The 21,184-nt window shown below is 40.0% G+C and overlaps 1 protein-coding gene across 12 annotated transcripts in view; it reads left to right on the forward strand.

Annotated features, from left to right (window-relative positions):
- Nucleotides 1–21,184, forward strand: part of dab1 (DAB1, reelin adaptor protein) — a 247,618-nt gene that overhangs the window by 190,081 nt on the left and 36,353 nt on the right. For all 12 annotated transcript variants that reach the window (XM_023339480.1, XM_023339481.1, XM_023339482.1 and 9 more), the window contains 2 exons: nucleotides 14,236–14,375; nucleotides 17,994–18,092. In XM_023339480.1, the coding sequence (XP_023195248.1) occupies nucleotides 14,236–14,375; nucleotides 17,994–18,092 (239 nt within the window). The remainder of the gene's footprint in view (nucleotides 1–14,235; nucleotides 14,376–17,993; nucleotides 18,093–21,184) is intronic.

Here is a 21,184-nt window from a genome sequence, read left to right on the forward strand (position 1 = left end):
CTAATAGGGAAAAGGCAATAACTGTATGTCCCTAGCAAATAATTCACAACATAATTTAACTCAACAGTGCTAAAAAAAATATAGTTTACATGTGGTAAAGGAACAAAAAAATGCAATGGATTGCCTTTATAAGGCAGAAAGTAGAGTTTTGTCCTATAAATTGTTGGGGAAAGGTTAAGAACAAGAGCCAAGTTGTGACGGCCAGACGTCTTGGTCAGAGAATCTCCTAAACTGCAGCTCTTGTGTTCCTGTTCTGTTTTGGTCGGTGTCTCTGTGGAAAGAACCAGCTCGTCGATAATTGTGGGGATTGAAGTCTTGGCTTGTGTTGTAGGATCCAGCAGACAAGCTACTACAGCTCAGACTACTGAAGAAGTTATTGGTGGAAGGGTTGTGAGTTTGATTTCAGCTTCATCCACCATATTGATGTGTTGTTGTGCAGGTTACCTGCTGATTTGCGTATCAGTGTATGAATGAGTAATTCGAGTGAAGAGCGTGAGTAGAAAAGTTTGCTCTCTATGGATTTGCCTCGAAATTTCTCAGATCAGAAGCAGGTCTATGGTGTAGAGACGCCACCTCACAACTTATAAGACTAATAATAACATTATATTGGTGCCAGATAACACACTATGACTTCAGGTTTCTGCTGGGGTCCATGACTCAAAGGCAGAACAGGTAAAACCAAGACACTACTAGGTAAGTTGTCATCATTTTATGCCTGATTATTGAAACGTTTTGCTATCTGTGTCCTTTTTTGTTGTTTTCTTACAACCATTGTTACATGTTTTTTGAGCAAATGGCTGAGTGTTTTATTTTTATGCATTTGTAATCGATCTCTGCAGTCATCTGTTTGAAAGAGTTCAGTGTTACGTGTTCAGTGTTCCTGAAGGCACCATTTGAGTTTGTTTTCCTTTCTGTTTAGTTAGCTGTTGTTCATGCTTGACTTTATTCTTCCTGTTTCTTTAGCTAAAACTCAGAACAGATGCAATGCAAAAAAGATGAAAAAATAAATGCATCTGTTTTCTTAATGTTTTCATGTCATGTTTTCAAACATAAGTAGGAACACTAAATGCTAAGCCAAAGCTGTCTTAAACATAAAGTGGAGCAATTTTAGATAAGTTTAAGAAAGTAGTGTGTGTGGGCGTGTGTGTGTCGGGGTGTACCTGCTAAAAGACTAAGAGTTAGACCCTGTGGCAGATGGCAGAGCTTCGTCTTTGTTTTTGTGCTGTATGATGTTCAGCAGCCCTCCTTTGCTCCATCACTCTCCCAGGAAGCTTATTGAGTAGATGAAGGGAGAAGGAGCATTACTCAAGATGAAACGCAAAGAGACCGAGAAGGGAAAGACGACAACTTCCAGTTACTTCCGGTTACTTCCAGTTCTGTGTTTTGGCTGGGATGATAGACATGAGAGAATACTTTGTTCTGACGTACTCAGCCTGGCATGAAAGCAGAACTGCTGAGGAGTTAGCTGTGTTTGCTGATGCTTTGAAAGTCGCAGTGTTTGACAGTCAGACACACAAACACACACATTCACCCAGACAGGTGGATTAAAGAAGCAAATAGGCCTGACACTTTAGGTTTTTAGTTAGACATATCTTTTAGACTAAAAAATTTGTTTTTTTGCTCAGGGCTGGGAGATTAAGGGAAAGATGAGAGGGACGGAGCAGGAGAGGCTTTTTCTTCTTCTTTTGATGATGGTTGGGCCTTTGGAGAGCTACAGGTTTCTCTTTTGCTGCTGTAAATGAACAGCTAGACAAAGAAAGCCCTGGGATTAGGTGTGTGTGTGCGGCATACACTGTTGCGGTCCCTATGGGTGCCGCTTCATCTTTTCATCTGAATATTTAAATACGAATTTGCAAGATGGGCATAGTCAGACTTAATCTGGAAAAAACTTAACCTTTTAGACTCAGCTGAGTACGGCTTTAGATATTGAATATTTTAGTAATCTATCAAAATGTACTCAATTAATTGGGTGATTGAATGTGCACACCAGGTGTGTTAAACCAGGTGCATATGCACTTTTTAAAAAAAAAAATCTTTCATCTTTTTCTATAAATGTTTTCATATCCTCACATAGACACACCACAGTTGCCATTTTTCTGTTCATAGAATCAAAAGGCTTGGTTTTCTTCAAATACCTAAACATCTTCTCAGCACGTTCGCCTTCATTACTGAGTCCAATTACCTAATGCAACAGTGAGACGGGAGATTTACCTCCAAGAGCCCTTGGAAGACAGAGGGACGCTGCGATAGTGGCTAAAAGATATGAAAAAGAGTCAAGAGGGTTGAGGCTGGCCTCTCGCTAACGTAGCTTTTGTTGGTTTCATATTAAAATGAAGAGGAGATAGAAAAGGCTGAGATGAGATGAAAGGGAGAAGAGATGATTAAATCACCTTGTCTCCCTATAGAAAATATGTGTGTGTGTGTTGGATGACTTGCATTTCTCCAGATAAGAGCAGGACTTGGATGCCTCCTGCTTTTCGCTTCATTTAGACTTTACTCCTAATCAGGATGTGAACTTGTAACGCGTCGTTTAATTTTTTTTTTCCTCAACATATTCTTGGTGTTTTTATTCGCATTGTACCTCTTCCTCTCAGATCTGGTTTGATGACAATACAGTCGGTATTCACGCAGCCAGGAGAGGTGTTTCTGCATCAGACGTTTAAAGCTTTATGTGTTGATCAGATCCTGCTTCCTTACTCACTAGATGAGAATTAATGCATAGATATGAAGCGATCAGGGTGAGAGTTCGCTCCTCTAAGCATGAAACCGCAGTTGTTAACTGGAAAAAAGGTAAACCTCCTTTAGGTGAGTATGGACCTCCGATCTCAGCTGAAAAGGTTTGGAGTGAAACCAGCCTGTTTGTATCTTGAAAATGTGCATTTGAAGACATGTTTCCCTACTGAAGATAATGGAAAGTAAAACAACTCGTTCCAATCCCCCACCACGCTCCCAACCAAACTCTTCCAAGACATGCTTACCACTGGAAATCACTTTCATTTTCAACATAATAGACTAATTACTTTGCATTGCGTTCTGCATCCTAGGGATTTGTGCATTGGGCTCAAAATCCAACACAGCATTAGGAAATTTCAGCATCACTGGCTTTCCGTAAAGATTTCTGCCAGGAGTACTGGCAGAAATCGCATTCAAAATCTCAAGGCTTGCGATTAAAAAGAAATCAGTTCATTGACGCTCGCCTGTGCCTGTGGTGCAAAGTGTTTGGAAAAAGTCTTCCTGAATCTATAACAGCTCAGAGTTATGAGATAGCTGTGAGATGTCTGAATTTAGAAAAGCTGGTATTAATGTTCAGTCCTATTAAGCGCTTTCACTTTTTCTTAAGTACGACTAATGGTAGAATCGAGATGTGTCTGATATAATTTTGGTACTCCTCCAGTCTGTGATGTAGAATAAAGGGTTGAGGGCATTAGACGTGAATATGACAGTGTCCTAACCAGGACACTGTCAGTGCCATGTTTCTGAACAGACCAGTTGTGTTAATACCTTCATAATTCAAAAGTTATATTCAATCAACCCTGTTATAATGCTAACTTTCTACTTTCTGTTTCGTGCGTCTGGGTCGACGTTACATGTCACACACACCAATTGTTATGAGACTGTATAGGAAGTGTAACAGGTTTTTGTCCTGCAATTTCTTGGAAAAAAATAAGCAACAACAATTTTGCACCTCCACACTTGTTTTCTTAAATCTTTAATAATAATGACAGGCTTGAAAGAAAGAGGCCCCCAAATTAAAATCTGCTCAGAACCTCCCACAAGCCTGGGCTGGATATGGATGGATGTACAGATGGATGTGTGTAAGGATGGATGCATTGTGAATGATTAACAAGTTATGGAAAAAATAACAATATGTGGGTGACATTTAAAAAAAACTATAAAAATAACAAAACTTTCTGGAACTTCCAAACTCAAAAAATATCATATAATTAAGCAAAGAGGAATTAAAGAAGAAACTAGAAGACAGATAAGAGACATACATCAAGCTCCACAGAGGAATATCACTAATGATCTCCAAACACAAAACAGTTTTGTTTTTTTTTACATAAAAGCATTGTCTAGCAGTTCACCGTAAAGTCTTAGAATTGCCATAACTGGAAAGTCTTTGAAATAAGATGAAAGATGAAAAGTTTCATCTGCTGTACAAGTAAGCGGCTCAGAAGTGGCTTGTCTGTGTTCCCAACTCTGACTGTACAATCAAGTCGAGGGTTTTTCTCTGTCTGCTTTTTAAAGTGACCTTCACTCAGAGTGTGGGTGTTTCAGAGTGGGTGGGATGGCAATGTGCAGCGCTGTACGTCTGATCTGTATTTTATTTTTTTTTCCAGCTCAAATTTGTCCTGTGTGTTCAGAAAGAGAAAATGGCCTCATAACACAGATTGACTGTAATGTAACTCAGGTTCACTTCTCTGGCCTCTTTATCCCAGTCAAAACTGCAGGCGAGGAGGTAAATGTGTGAGACGAAGACAAATCTTTGATGTAAAAGGAAGATTATTAAATGTTTTCATATGCTTTTCATAATTTAAGGTCACGTTAAAGCACAATAGGCACACTCACACCCCTGCACCCCCACACGCCTTCAGACACATTAATACATCCTGTAGATCCGCTTTTAGCGTCTGAATTAAATGTGCATTCTGGTGTTTTTGCAATTTAGAAAACAGTGCTTATGTATTTATGTGTTTCAAAAGACACAAAGGCAAAGCCATTATTTATTCAGATTAGCCATAGTGCTATAATTTTATTCCACTTGGAGCTTGGAGTGCAGATTTGTGACCTCAGGTTTAATTCCTCCTGCTCTGCACACAGATATTTCACTTCCTACCTGGAAGCTCAGCTGCTCCAGGGCAGGTCAGTAGAGTGAGAGACAAAGATTTAAACTGAACTAAGATGCACTCTGTGGAAACATCTGTGCTTTCTGCCTGCCTTAGTTTTGGTGAGACCATTAATATTAATGGTATTGAGCTGTAAACATTTCCGTCCAGGTTTGTAAAAATGAAGACAAACAAAACAAAAAACCAAAGCATGCGTTAATCAAAACGTTTTAGTAACAGAAGCATCTAAAAAGAAACATTACTGTTCCTTTCTTTGCAGACGACAGGCAGATTATTTGCAATTATCATACAAATATTGGAAGATTTTTGGCTTATTAATGTAAAAAATTATGCATATTTATTTTAACACGTGCATAGAGTTTCCTGTTTCCTGCCTCTCGACTGTGTACCTTTAAAGCTTTATTAGTCGATGAACAGTGTATGGCAAACCTTTTAATAAATGTACACAAGAAGTATTGAGAATAACAAAGCTGGCATTCTTCATATATTATCATTTTTTGTTCTTTAAGAATTATATGGATCTGCATTTAACATTTCAATATTCAAAATGTGTATTTAGTGAGACTGGAAAGCCAACTACAGCTGAAAGGAGCATAGCTTTATCATTTATTTCCTCACATATGTCTGATGTTGATGAAGTGCTGAGTTAAAATTAGCTTTGTTTTCTATGTTTTGATCTGAGTCATTGATGATTTGATCGTCAGTGGAGTTCCGGTTGTGGAAACTGTCATTCTTTTACTTTTGTAATTCAGCGCATTGCTTTGAATGTCGTAAAATTTATCAAATGACGTTTCAGCTGCTCTCTTCTTGACAGTGGGGATGTGTAAGCACAACGAGCAAAACAACTGTGGAAAAACGGTGCAGCTGTCAACATGGTTTTTATGTCAACATTAGCTTTATTGCAAAAGGTGAAAAACATTAAGATTGTTATGCAACAGCCAGATTGACAAAATAATCTATAATACAGATTTGCAAACTGTGCACATGAAAATGTATGATTTTTTTTTTAAAACTTCCAGCAAAAATAATAATAAAAATAATAATTAAAAAAGTGAGGGATATATGATGATTTAAAAATGCTTTGGATATCCCTTACTAGCAATTCTCCCCACTTTGCATATGCAGCTTCAGCAACTTGAAGCTATAAAATATATATTTATTATAATAGAGAGAACTGGGCTTCTCTCTAGGATGTTAGTTGGTTATATATTGGATATGCATTAAAACATGGATGTAAAAATTCAAAACCATCATTCTAATTGTAATAGTTTTAGGGTTAATTGAATATTTATATCTTAACTTAATTGGTTAAGTAATTACTTAATTACTTAACCAATTAAGTAATTGGTTACTTAATATTTAAGTAACCAATTTAAGTAATTGGTTACTTAAATGACCAATTTAAGTAATAAATTGATCATTGGAAAAATAAAATAAGTAGTAAAAAAAAAAAAACTCTAGTAAGGTTAACTTTACTTTGATGCAAAGACAAGCCATGTTTCACTTTGACAACTGTGGTTACGCTTCTGCAGCGCGTGCATCCAGTCACTGCCGAGAGAATCAAGCAGAAGCAGCAACATGTTTTCTTAACACATGCTGTTTTGTGGGTTCAAATGTGTCTGTGTGAGGGATAGTACCAGAGTGTGCTTCCTTTGAACAAGCTTCTGATAGGTAAAGAAAGATACGCACCCACACACAGCAGTAGGGTTTAGAGGCAGGATTAATTGGAGAGTAACTGCCGGGTTCCCTCATGTGCTGTTGAGTGTTTGTTGGGAACCATCCCAGCTGTAGTTAAGGAGCCTCTGGGAGCTTTTTCATCTAGAACGCAGTGAAACAAACAGCCACCACAAACAAGTTAGGCCTGTTGGAAACAAACCGAGATGCACCATCGGTGGTACGTGCAAAATATCTGACGTTATTTCTGAGGGAAAGCAAACATCTTCCCAGCAACTTCCCTGACACAAACTGGAAAGTCAAGATTGTGCACACGAGTTTAGCATCAGATCTCCATAAAGTAATTTATGGAATAAACGTTTCTTTAAAACCTTCAAACTTTCTGACATGAAGAAAACTTCTCTCTTACTGTGTTTTTTGGCGCTTGAATAAGTTAAATGATAGAATTTTCTTTACTTTTGAAATCAGCTTTACTAAAAATACCTTTGAATAAATCACACAAAAACTTTACAAAATGCTTTAGATTGTGTTACAAGAGATCATAAGAAGTTTTTTCTCTTCTTTAGATCCAGCTCTCGGGGCATTTAATCTGACTGCTCTTATCTCGCCCTTCCCAAATTGCAATAATGAAAAGAAATGGTAGATATGGTCTGCCAAACCTGCCGATAGAGAGAGGTAAACACCCAGAATGCGTAATTGAAATGTAACCCTTTTTCAGTGAAGTAGATGGCGGTGAAAAAGGAGAATCAGTTGGGAGAGAGTGATGGAGGGGCACGCAGGAGGCAGAAGGCTACAGTTGCCAGGGGCGATGCTGGGGGCTTTCCTTAAGGGCTCGGTGCGCGGTACCAGCAGTCACCTGCCGTCTATCACCTGTGTGTTTGCGTGCACACGCTAAAGCGAGCTGGTCGAGTTCTGCCTGTCATAACGCTTTAATCCTGACTGACATTTATCCAATGGGGGCTTGGCTCATTCATCCATCCATCACGTTCTATCCCCCCTTCTCCATCCTTGCTCTAGGCTTTATGTCCGTACCCCCCTCTCTGCTTGTTGCAACAGACAGACAGTTATGAAATAACTCTGCATACCAAGTGCTATCTCACCATGGAACACACCTGTTCCATGGTGAGGAGGAGGGGAGCAGATCTGTGTCCTCTAACTCTCAAATTATGGGCAATAATATGTTTTTTAACAACGGTTTGTGAATAAAAACGTAGGTCTGATGTTGACGTTAGAAAAACTGTTTCTATTTATATTTTTATAATTGTCCTTGCACTAGCGAGACAAAACCTGCCTCACCCCTAAACTCAGAAATTCTTCGGCTGCAGAGAAACTTCTGACTTTAACTTGATCATTCTGCTAAAGGCCCGGTTCACTACAGGCAGCTTGAGTCGGTCCACCGACAGATATAAAAATATTTGTCTTTATATCAGACATCCTGATATAAGACACGGTCACCGCGAGTCGCAACGCAGCTCAAAGCCCCAGTACCACCCGGTACCACCTGCTGACTGTTTGCTCTGATTCTCCTAAACGTTTCTACCAGGCGGGTTAAAGCCTCTGCTGACTGGATCTGGGCTGGAGGTTTGCGGCTGGGATAGAAGTTATTGCAGAACCTCAAGTGTTAAAGGAAGATTCGGCCCATTTAGAGTTCACAAAATAAACATCAGAGAAAAAACTGTAGCAATAATTAGAGCTGCAGCAAAAAGCCAAACATGCCACAATGAAATGAACCAAAATGTCTCCAAAGCATTGGCGGACTGACATAGGGGCCACCGGGGGATTCCAGGTAGATTCCAGGTAGATTCCAGAGATGCGCATCTTAGCAGCTCTTCATGCAGGGCCAGACCAAGGTAATACGGGGCCTTAGACAGAACCACCCGGCCCCCGAAACTTTTCCTACTAAGAACCTCAGCATCGCTAACATGTTTAAATATCGATAAGGTGAATCTGTGAGAGGTAGACCAGGTTTATTGGCCGAGTTTAAAATCAATCACTGATTATTGGTTATTTGCTGTGATGTATTTGTGAACAAACCCAACTCAAACACAAAGATTACACCATATTGTAGCCATGGTAACACAACAATCAAACTATCAAGATGATTCTTGAAACTTTTACAAAGCAAACTTCCTTATTAAATCCTAAATGTACTTTATTTGTCTCAGCTGAATGCATTAAGTAAAATTTAATAACATTGTCATTCTCTATAAATGAATGCTACAGGTTTAGATTTATGGTCTGTGTTACAATTAGGATCCAATCAAATTCATAATTGATATGGGTTGTTGCTATGTTGTTGTTTGGTGTTTTAAGATCTTGCTCTATGTGCCCTTTTTCAACTTTGAGCTCCTGCCCCTCCTAAGGTCTCTGCACGGCCCTGCACACACTGATGAGGGAATTTAGCTTAAATAGCTACATGCCACTTATTCTACCCACTGGTATCAAAGCAGAGCAATTAAAAAAAAAGTTTAAATGTGCTTACATTTGTTTTCTCCATGTTGGATGACGCATGGATTAATATAGTGCCACCACTTTTCACCTGTTGCTGCACCAGGGAAACAACAGGCCACACTTTTCCTTTGCTTACAAGAAACACCAATAGAGTTATTTGGAAGTTTGAGTGCATCTCAGTATATCAAAAATGTATTTCAGTATTTCAGATTATAGTGTTAAAACTCAATTGCCTTATAGATCCTCACAGAATGATATATTTCAAGTGTTTTAACAACAAAGTAACAAAAAAAGGATTTTTAATACAGAAATATCAATCTGGTTCATCATCTTCTTAGCAATCCTCCTTTTATCTTTGGAGTTTAGGTCAGGCATGTGTGCTGGCCACCCAAGCATAGCGATACAGTCATTAAAACAGGTAGTGGTTCTTTTGGCAGTGTGTGCACGTACCAAATCTCTTCATGGAGGGAATCATGAATGTCTTGGCATATCTCTGCACTGACTTTTAGACTTAATAGATGCCTGACTATCTGTTGCAAAAACATGAAGTCATGAATCTTCCCTCTGCTTGATTAGGTTGTAAGATAAGATTTATGTGTTAAAATCACATTCAGTTGGTTCATGTAATTTTAAAATCATCAGAAAGTCAGAATTTTGGATGTTTGTCATTGGGGTAAGCCCATAGCCATCAAAGTACACCACTGAAATATGAAGATAACACTGTTTTGAAGTGTTTGACCTCCACTTTGCAGTATGTTTTATTATTTTTGCAGCAGTAGGATTATTTGTTGCTACTCTGTGTTAAATTAAACCAAGTAGCTCATTTTACATTTTATTTGATTTCCATGTAAATTTTACTCAAGCTTACCATATTGGGAGAATCTCATAGCGGCCCATGCTTTACTCCGACTCTGATGTTAGTAGTCTCTCTGTGTATTAGCATGTGTGTTCACCTGTGAAGTTACTGAGATTGATGCTGCACAAGATTCTTTCATCTCTATGGCAAACTAGTTATGATCGCTGCAAACACGCTGCCACACATGTCTGGGTGAGCATGGTAGTAAGTGACACTATGCTGCTCGTGTTCCTCTGCGTGTGTGTGCGTGTGTGTGTGTGGAACAGCATGACAGATGAAACGAAAGATTCTTTCATTAGTTGTGTTTGAAGCTCAGTGGGGTCACAGCAATACCAGACATTTAATTACAGCAGACCGAATGGCTCCCCCTGCCTGAAACACACATTCACACACCCGCTGACGCAGACACACACAGACACATGGGGAGGTCTTTCATGGAAGATGCTTCCAAAAGGTAATAATATAAACCACTCAGCAGGAGAAATAACCCCGAACTCTCCCCGCCTTTCTCCCCTTCCTCTCTTGGCCTTTTCCAACCTCGCTGCCTCGCTTTGACTCTAAGTATAGCTGCGGTAATGGTGATGGATGCAGATGGAGCAAGCAGGTCTTAAATGTCAGACTCAAATGAAAACTGCTGCTCCATTGAGACAAAAGCAGCTGGACACATCTAGTGTTATTTAACACTCACACAGATCCATGCCCCTGAAGTGACAGATAAACTCTGCTCCCTGCACACGGTGGGATTCTAGAAATGGGGAGAAATGTGTCTTTTGTTCAAATTTAACTGTAAGTATTAATGGATGCGGTTTTTATGCTTACTTTGTAAAACAATAAATTTAGTCATTTAAATTAAAGACCCAGGGGGGGATTTACAAAGCAAAACAATTTTCTCCATTTATTGCAGCTGTTGCAATAGATCTGTGCATCCGTTGCTTTCCCCCTATTTTTCAGTTTGGTTTTCATCTGCTGCTCAGTTGAGCTTTAATACGTCTTTCACTCAGTGTAGATCTTTGATCTGTGTTGTGGTGTTTGGTGTACACTTGCTACTTCCTCAACCCAACCCCATAACATATCGCTGGTACTCTAACCATCATTTTTTTTCAACATTATTTGCAAGTCAGAGGTCTAGCCAGTCACCTTTTTCCATTTCCTCCATCAGTTTTCAGCAGATGGTACTTTTTCGCAAATTTATAGTAATACAATGCAATTTTGCACAATTTAGACCTACAAAGCTCTATAATTTAAGTAGATTTTCTTCCTCAATATAAGCAAAATACTTCATTTGAGGTTTAGCAATCCACAGAAAGACATTATTTGCTCAATAGAGTAATTTCAGAAGCAGGTCTGTGTCTTACTTGAGGCGTTTCAATTTTGTGAACATATTGTAACCATGACATAGGGAGAAATTTGTTTCATGTAATGCTCAAAAATAACTGAAATGCAAAACTAGATTTCGCAGTGTGTTATAATATACCAACACACTGCAACTCTAATTATTCATGCTGATGATGTTGCCTTGACAGATGTCTTTGATGTTTTTATGAAAGTTTTCCTGGAGTACAGTGTTTTAGTGGCAACATAAATTAAAACTCACTATAACCTCAACAAAACACAGTTGTGGTAACGCAATATAAGCAAAATCTGTTTTAAAAAAAGTGTCGTATTTGCTGTTTTGGGGGTAATGAAACCTTAATATTCAACATGAAGCATTACATTTCCACATATGTTTGATAAATCTTTCCAAATCAATTTTCAAGCACATGGATTCAGAGAACCCGGCTACTCAGAAATGTGTCACGTTTTAATGGAAAAGAATTATGAATTGGCATCTTAAGACTTTTGTAGCAGGAACACATTTCATGTTGTTGACTCCACGAGAAGAAAGGATGAGTTTGGAGGAGCTGTCGTAGCATCGTTGTGTTAACATTCAACAGTATTGTTGAGTACATTTCCCAAACTTGTCAGTTTGCGAGGCATTTTTAAAGGAAATGAAAGCAGACCAGCCTCGTGATTAAAACGCCTCCATTCATCTGAATCCCCACTGAGGCGACACATCTGAACGAGTCGTTCTCTACAAAACAAGGGCAGAAATTCTTTAGCTGTTTTGTCTCTTAGGGTTTTGAGGCAGTGATGAATTACTCAAAGTATGGCTGTGGCTGAGTCTGTCTCTTTAGTGAGTCAGCACTGCGAGTTCATACACAGTGTCTGTGTGTAGGATTTTCTTTTTTATCAATGGGGAAAACTGTTTCCTTTACAAGTATTAAATGAGACAAAAGATTTTAAATAGAGATGCACCGATCAGAATTTTGTGTTTAACTTCCGGTCTCTAATCTTTTAGAGAGGATTGACCTTGGGCGATTCAGATTTCTCTTTAATCCCTTCAGAGGTCTTAGTGCAGTCGGGCAGTTGGGGAAAAGGGGTTGAGAGTTGTCCCGTCAGACCGTCAGTTCCCGAAACCACATAACTCGAAAAATGTCACAGTAAAAGTTGATTTCATTTTAGTGATTAGCACAGTTAGCATGACTAAAACAGAAGCATTTGCAGAGCGTTTATCCTTGCTTTTGAGGTTTCCTAAACAATGCAAATATTTCAAAATCCACCAACATGTTCAATTAAGATAAGGAGGTTAAAAGCTCAGAAGGATAAAACACAAACAAATTTGCTGTAGTGAATTCAGTCTTCATTGTATCTAGTATAGTTGGATTTAGGCCAATGAACCATCCCCAGTTAAGAGCTGACATTATTCAGTATAAAATACAGTTTCCTTTTAAACAGATTCTGACTTAAATTTTATTTAAGCAATTAGACAGTTCACCAGCAAACAAAAATAGCTATTTTTGAGTCATTTTTGTTCAGGAACAACTCCCACACTGAAGAGTGTTTTTGGTAGTGTGAATTGCTGGTTCTTCTTCTTGGTAGCGGTGTAAAGACTGGATCTCTGAATATTGATCACAGTGGATTTGGGCAATACGGACTTAAAAAAACGATTTTAAAAAATACTTTACAGATAACTGTATGATTTTGACTGCATGACACAGTCATAATCCCCACAAACACAAATACTAAAACTCTTCTTTAAGAAGTGTGATTTGTATCACTAAGCTGCATATTTTCTAAATTTATTGATATTTTTTGATGCTTTTATTGAGTAAACAGTGGAGAAAATAGTAAAACTAGTAATCCATTGTGGAGAGATTTGGGTGGTTAACATCGTTAATTGGAATTTATCGTGACAACAATGAGTCAAAATTCTTATCCTGATATGAAATTTATCACAATAAATGACAAACGATGAGATAAATGCCCACCCATTGTTCACACACACAAATTGCTGTAAATATGATTCACATCATGTGATGATGATGCAGATTTAAAGTTGCATAAGTAAGCAAGTAACGCAGACATAAAGTAGATTAGCGGTGGGCAACTATGATTAAGTAGCGCTGTGAAACGTGACATCCCCGTCCCTCCCCCTCACCTCGGGTCAAAGCTTCATTCTTCTTACACTGCGGGTTTTCAGGGACTTTGTGTGAGTGGAGGGAGTGTAAAAGAGTGAGAAAAGGAGGAGTGGGACCTCTCCATCACTCCGAGTCTGACCTTCCAAAGAGTCACGCTGATACAGAGTACAGAACTAATGCCTCTATATATTATCTGAATTTGCTGCATTATCATTACACCTCTCGCTCTTGCCCTCACACTCCTTTTCCCCGTGCCGCATGCACACGACACGCGACGAGGAGTCGACCGGGAGACTCGCTGGTGCTCCTCCGGATGGGAAAAGCGTTGATGAACTGCTCACCCGCGGCATCTTGGAGGCTGAAAAACGGTCTGAAGAAGAATGGTGACACCGTGACACAAAGGGAGCGAGAGTTTAGCCTTATGAGAAGCTGCTCTGCCCGCGTCTTGTATTGTGTGCGAGAGGGAACACAGGAGATAACACAGAGACTTCCTGTACAAGAGCAAGGTCAACACATTCACGCCACGGCTGACACGCACTAATGCATTCGCACCGTGTCGGCAATCGGGAGCACAATAGAAGAAGAGGAGAGAGGAAGGACTGCAGCAGACGAGGGAGATAAGAGCAAAATGTCACCATTATTTTGAGTTTCAACATTATTCCTTCTGAATGATACAGGCACATCCGCTTAGTATTTTGACCAATTTCAACACCATCACTTCTGAGTTAGTCCTGAAACAAGATGTTGTTAAATCTTTAGCTTTGACTTTTACTTTTGTTTTTGTTTTGTTTGGGGGGGGATTTCTATCCCAAAGAATTACAGTTTCAAGCCTTTTTGTTGGCCACTTGATTGATGTCCCTGAGGTAATAGTGCTGGTCCGAGGTAGATTGAGGTCCTTGACTGGAAGCCACACTGTTGACTGAGGTGTGTGTGTGGTTTGTGTCTGCAGGGCAGGATCGCAGCGAGGCAGCTCTCATCAGGCGTTTTAAGGGCGATGGCGTCCGCTACAAGGCCAAACTCATCGGCCTGGACGAGGTCACCGCCGCCCGCGGAGACAAGCTCTGCCAGGACTCAATGATGAAACTCAAGGTAAGAACACCCTCCCCTCTCCTTTTATTTTTCTGCTGTTGCAAACAAACAGAGATTTGCGTGGACACAATCTGGAAACTTTAAATTTGCATGATAATTTAAAATAACAGCAAAAAAAAAAAGAAGAACGTGGAGAAACAACGCGGCATGCATCGCCTCAGGCCGGATGAAGTTCCTGCTCTCTCAAAACCTACAAACATCAGTGGCTGTTCATTTTTTTTGGTCCATAAAGAGTTCATCTTCATGCATATTCTAGTGTTGAACATTTAAATATGCATGTTTAATACATCACAGCGTAAGTGCGCCTTCCTATATAGCCATGCATGCAGGGTTTGTCTGCTCCCCCCCCCATATGCAAATTTTCAGGGTAGAAAAGTTCAAGTACAAAGATAGGAGGGAAAAAAATGTGCATGCTTTAATTTATAGGCATGATGATGATGGGTGCAGGAGGAAGTGAGGAGGTTAGCCATATGGATGAGAAGGGGATTGCGGTGAATGTCTCATTTGGCAGGACAGGAACAATTAGAGGGGGAGTTAGACAGATGGGGCAGTTAACAAAGAAGAGAAGTCATACAGGAAGAGGGATCATTTAGATGATGGGTAGGAGACAGGTGAGTGAAGATGACAGCAGATTGGCCATTTTATTATAATTCATGGAAAAAAAGGAGCGCCGTTTATAAAAAAAAAATAATTGATTGACTTTTGCAACATGAAGAAACTTGTGTTAAAAACAGCCACATTTTTTCAACAAATCCTTGCTTTTTCTTTTACTTCCTGCGGATTTTTGTCGAAGATATAAGGCGAGGAGCAGCTCGTTCATTATTAATTATCCCTAAGTCATGCTGCCAGTGGAAATTAAATAGAGAAAATTACATTTGTGTTTTGTTTTGCGTGGAGTGAAAACTCCACCCAGTGGAGACCTATAAGGGTGAGAAGCGGACAGACAGCTCATTGATCAAACGGGATCCCTCCTTCTCATTTATTCCGACAGGAAATCCATCAACTCTTTTACTCTCGTCTCTCCACCTCTTATTTCACGTGGCTCCTCCTGCGCCTCGTTCAACTGCTCTGGTTCTCTGTTCTTGTTCCACCCTTTTCTTCTCCACTTTTTGTGATTAAACAATGCAAATCAACATGAAAGTGGTGCCCGTTCTAATACTGGGCCCTGACTTTCTTCCGTTTTTCAGAACTTGCGTCGTGATAGAACGTTTTCCATCTTGATATTGTTTGACTGCTCTAAAAGATGTGTATCATGTGCATAATAAGGCTTCCAGTGTTTAAAAAAATAATCTTTTGAGCCAGTTTGATAATTGAAATCTGAAGAACGATAAAGGCTGTTGAACTCTTCAAAACCTTGTTAAACTAAAATGAGAAAGACTGTAGGATTTTTAACATACATATCAACCATATGTATGAACAGTAAGTATTATTTTTGACTTAAACAACTGAAAGTCTTCCAGAAGAGTTGTTTTGACTTAATTTCTGGCATCTACATAGACACCAGTGAATCATATCCAGTCCAGAGGTTCATAGGGCGCAAACCACTCATTAATCTATGTAGTCAGATGTCACAAACTGTTCTGGACCAAGACTCTCAGGAAATCAGACCTTCAATGTACAAAAATAGTAGGTCTGCAAAAAATGCTGCATCCAGAGTTGACCTTCAATACGGCAACTGGGAAATGTTAGCACCAAACAAACAAATAATCAGCAGAATAAAGATGCAACTTCACCTAAAGGACGTCATAAGATGCTCGACGAACAACATAGTGGGCTTTCGATATCATTGACATCACTCTGAAATATAGACACGCAGGGCGTGCGTTGGAAAATTTAAATGAAGAAATAACAAATCAAACATTTGATTAATCGATAAAATCGACTTATTTGGAAGTGTTTATCTAGAGGCGATCCATTGTAGGAGTTGTAACTGAATGCACCTTAGAAGCGTAGCTGTTGGAGAAAATCCCTCTGTAGAAACCTCCATGGCATTTAGAGCTGGTTGAATGGATTTGGACTTCAGCCTATTTCTCTGTGCACCAGTGTTTTACTTTTGGCTTAACATTATTTTAAGTGAGTAATTAAGTGTCATTTGTCTTATTGCTGTTGTGAAATGCTAACTTTGGTTTGGTATGCCTTTCTTTTTCAATTTTTATTTTTTTTTACTTGGCCTTTATTTAAACAAGATAAATCTCATTAGAAAAATCTATTTTCTATGTCAGGAGAGAATTATTCAAATATTAAATAAAATCACAAAGGTCATGTAGAAAACAACAGTTCGAGTTCATATTAAGGTGCATTGTGAAAATTGTGACTTCTCTACTTTGTTTTGGTGCCACTTTTAAAACTGCTTAGTGGAACGAAGAGCTCATGCACAGACGTTGTGCGTACTTGTATATTTAATATGGCTCTATACATTTAGTACAGATGTGTGCTGAACTGAAAGACTTGTACCGTCACACGGCTAATACTGACACATTTAAATTTGTGCTAAGTTATTGTTCGCATTCAAGCTTAGGAATATGTCAGCGGACCTAAACAAGACAACGCAAGACGTCCTTAGCAGGTTATAGAAATATGCGCATATTTTCCTCAGTAATTCAACATGTGTGCATGACTTAAAATTAGATGTTGCATTCAGTGAAGGGGGGTGGGTGGCGTTTGAATTAAACAATTCCAAGATGATACAAATGAGGAATATTTGTTTTTCTTTGCTGAATAAATCAAACACTCAAGAAACCATTTCAAGCTTTGCTTAAAACTATGTTAAAAACATGTTTTATGACAAGTGTATTCGTAATATCCTCAAATGGAGAGTGAGTATACATAGCAGACGTTTTGGGACATTTCAAAAAATTTTCTTTGGATGATCACTGCGACTTAGAGGCACCAAAGATGCGCTATTGCTGCTCAAAAGTTGCAGTACTGACCGAAAAACTTATCTTAGGTCAGACAAGACTACACTCTGAATCACTCACCTCACCGTGCCAAATGTTTGAAATACATCCACCAGCACTGAAGGCCAGCTATTACTTTCTGACTCATTTTGTTAATTATTATTTCACCACTTGGGGGCAGTTGTAGACTATATATAAACTTATATAATCTTTCTTCTCTAGATCATCATTAAGAAAAGAGACATGGGGAATATGACATCATGGCAAAAGTAACTTATTTGGTTCAGCACAGTAGCAAACTGTACATTTTGTACACTGTTGTGCTTCTTGGCCAAGTCTCCCTCGAAAAGAAACTTTATCTCAAGGGGCTTTATGATAAAATAATGGTTAACTAAAAAAAAATTTCTACAACATTCTAATTTATTCAAACAGAAGCGCAGCATACCAAATAGATGTGGCAGGACTTGATGTTTAGCAGCATAATCTTCTGCTAAACGTGTTGGTAAAATGTCTGTTTGTGGCTGTAAATGGTCTCATCCTAAACTGATACCACAGTGTGTGGCTTGTTACCAATACTGAGGAGTAATCCACCAAGAGAACAATCTTTTACTCAGAGACTCTGCTTAATGTGCATTCCCTTTCCACTCTTCATGTCTTTCATTTCTGTTCCTAATGCGATTGTTTTGCATCGTGTGTGTGTGTGTGTGTGTCTCATCCGCAGGGTATAGCGGCTGCAGCGCGGTCTAAAGGAGAACACAAGCAGAAGGTGTTTCTAACCGTTTCCTTTGGAGGGATCAAGATCTTTGATGAGAAGACGGGGGTAAGCTCTGAAGGAGACGTGGGTCTGTTTATATGCGTGAGCACCACCGCGCGCAGCCCTGCTGTGTGTGCATGTATTTCTGTTTCTTCTGTTAATGAGGCCTCTCCATGAAAGGGAGTGGCCCCTGGGGAAATCAGGAGGCCCTAATTGAAACCCTGAGAACAAGGCTGTAGTAGATGAGAGAACATGGCTATCCCATTGTATGCCTTTTTGCAAACAGCGACAACACTGGTTTCATATTGTGCTCCAGGATTATGCGTATTCCATCTTACTTGGCTGTTTTCCTGGCTGACCAATGGGATCTGTCCTGACTTCATCATATGTTTTATTTCAGCACTTCCAATAACGAGGCATGGAGCCCAGTGCCGGGTTTTGGTATGGTTTTTGCTGAATGGTGTTAGAACGGAGGGGGAGGATGATCACCCACTGTGTCTATTTCTAAAGGGCTTATTTTAGAGAATATTATGTGTTTTTGCCATCCTGCTCTTTATAAAGTAACACTTGAAGTTCAATGAGCTGTTAGCTGGTTATTTAGTTGGTCTGTTTGCAAACTAACAGACATGCTGCTCATAGCTTGTGAACTTTAGTGTGAAACATTGTTAGGCGAGACGAATTGGGGAACACTTCTTCACAGTTATAAAGAACAATTTGGGAATCTATTCCATTATTTCCAAACATCCACATTTTATCTGTCATGTTAATAAGGGAACCTTCCTGTCGTAGGGGCTGAATTTCAATCAACGGACTGGCAGTGAGAGTTACTCTATGCTTCACAAAGTAGAAAAACTGTTGCGGTTTTACTTTTTTGCAACCCCACTTCAGGTCAGGGCTCAGTCTCCGCCTCTAGCTGAGGACTGCAAGTATCTTGATGTCTTGCTGATGAGTGATTGTAGGATGGAGCGGAAAAATGATTGACAGATTAGGTTGTATTCTGCAGCAACGTTGGTTCTGCTCTGCTCTGTCATTCCGAACAAAGAGCTAAGACAAAAAATGTTGCAACGAATGTACAAGTCATTGAAATACTCATTCTCCATATTTGGCTGGACTCAAACCGTAGAGATAGGGTAACAAGTCAGTTAAAGGGGAATCGGTCTCTGCCAAGATGGCTTCCTGGATGGCTCCCTTTAAAGGCTTTCCAGGCATGTGCCACTGGTATCCTGCTGGTATATCACTTCTTAGTCCCCTCTTGAATCTCTTGCACCCGCAAGACTCAGGTAAATGAGGGGACAATGGAAGAATGAATGGAGGCAACTTTTTGAAACCATTTGTATTCCCCCCACTCTCCCATCGCCTTCCATTTACAAAGTTATCTTATTTACCTCACAGTTTGCCGTCAGTCACCGTTTTCCCTCTGCCTAATGAAAGCTAAAAATACCTTAAAACCTAGCAAAACCACAATAAAAGGGAGATTTTCTTGGCTTCTGTCAGACATCTTGACATCTTGGAGATTTACACCAACAGTGGCAGTCATAAATAGAGGGCAGTCTGTGGAGAGAGCTCAGAAGTCAGTTATTAAATGCTGTTGCAGATTGAGTGTGCTTGTAGCTCCGAGGAAAGTGGCCAGAAGTGCCGGGTGATTTCTTTTTAAATTTTCCTACCCAAGGATCCGCTGACAGCTTTTATTGAGGCTCAATACCCTACCCGGCTATACCTGGTAATGTATCCTTGAGCAAGAAATATAATGCGCCTCCCCCCAGCCCCCGATCCCCAAGCGTAGCAACTTTCCTGTCACTAAACAAGCCAGTTTTCTTTCTTTTAGTGCTGGTGATTGAGAGTCATTCCTGCATTAAGAGCCAGGTACATGAGAGAGAAATTAATTTTAAGATGCTTGGCACGGTTTACTCTGGAAGCCTGTTAAGATTTTCAGTGTTTGCTTGTTTTTATGGGGTTTTTTTGTTTGTTTTTTGGGGTTTTTTTGTGGCAGCTGGAGGAAAACAACCTTATTTCTATACCATAATTCAACATCTGTGTCGTATAAATGTGCGTGGCGTGCTGTCTGGTCGGTCTGAGCCGTGAATGAAGCCCGCAGCTCAACACCTGGTGTTCAGCTGCGAGATTTACACCCCAGCGTGAGTCGGATGTCGTTCACGCTGCACGTCGTGCGCGTGCGTGTGTATGTGTGTGTTTGCCCGTCGTTCACCTTCAATCCTCGTTTTACAGCCCTCATAAAGTCGTGTCCCTCACCCCTCCTTGACGCGTAAACATTTCTATGATGAAAGACAGAGTGATAAAGAAAATAAAACAATAGATACTAAAAAAAAAAAAAAACAGGCAAAAAGCCGAGGGAGTGAAGAGGGGGAGAGAGTAAAAGAAGCTGGGAAAGGGTTGGGTGAAACGATAAGAGGAAACGAGGATGTAGAAAAGATTGATAGTGGAGGGTGGGGCTGTGATGGAGGGACAGAGATGGACTGAAACAGAGTTAGAGAGATAGGTAGGGAATCAGGGAGCATATGTCAGAGTAAAGCTCTCTTCAGGGAGACCTTGTCCTCTGTCTCCTCGCATTAATATTAACTATAAAGATATGCAGTCGTCACTATCAGTCCTTCAACCGCTCCTTATGCCAAGGGAAGAGAGCAAGACAGAGAGAATGACTCTGCTTAGGTTCATGGATCTCGACGATCTCAAACCCCCCGCCACACCCTCAGCATGCATCCGTCACCCAGATGGGAGGACGGATGGATGTACAGGTGAAGGAATAGATGAATGGCCCCCCCGCCGTCGAAGGAGAGAAGGTCACGCGCAGGATGGAGGGGAGTGTTGTTCGAGATGCAGAAGAAGAAGGGGTGGAGACATTAATCTCGGAGAGAGCAGGTCGGCACGTCTCTCTTTCGGGTCGGCCTCTATCTCGATAAACACACTCACACGTCCACGCACCCCGACGCACGTACAGGCGCTGGCCTCATCAGCGTCTGGCGCCAAGCGCAGAAACCTTTATGTCAGGAGTCGAGGGTTGAACCTTGTGAGTCACAAAGATGAGATGCATCCGGTTCATTCCACAAAATGCTATGATTTCAATCACATCATTTAAAAACAAAAATGCAGATACTAAAGAAGTAGCCATCATTTGTGAGGTTGATTTCTGATCTTAAGAA

Source organism: Xiphophorus maculatus, chromosome 9, assembly GCF_002775205.1.
Source record: "Xiphophorus maculatus strain JP 163 A chromosome 9, X_maculatus-5.0-male, whole genome shotgun sequence".
Lineage (NCBI taxonomy): Eukaryota > Metazoa > Chordata > Actinopteri > Cyprinodontiformes > Poeciliidae > Xiphophorus > Xiphophorus maculatus.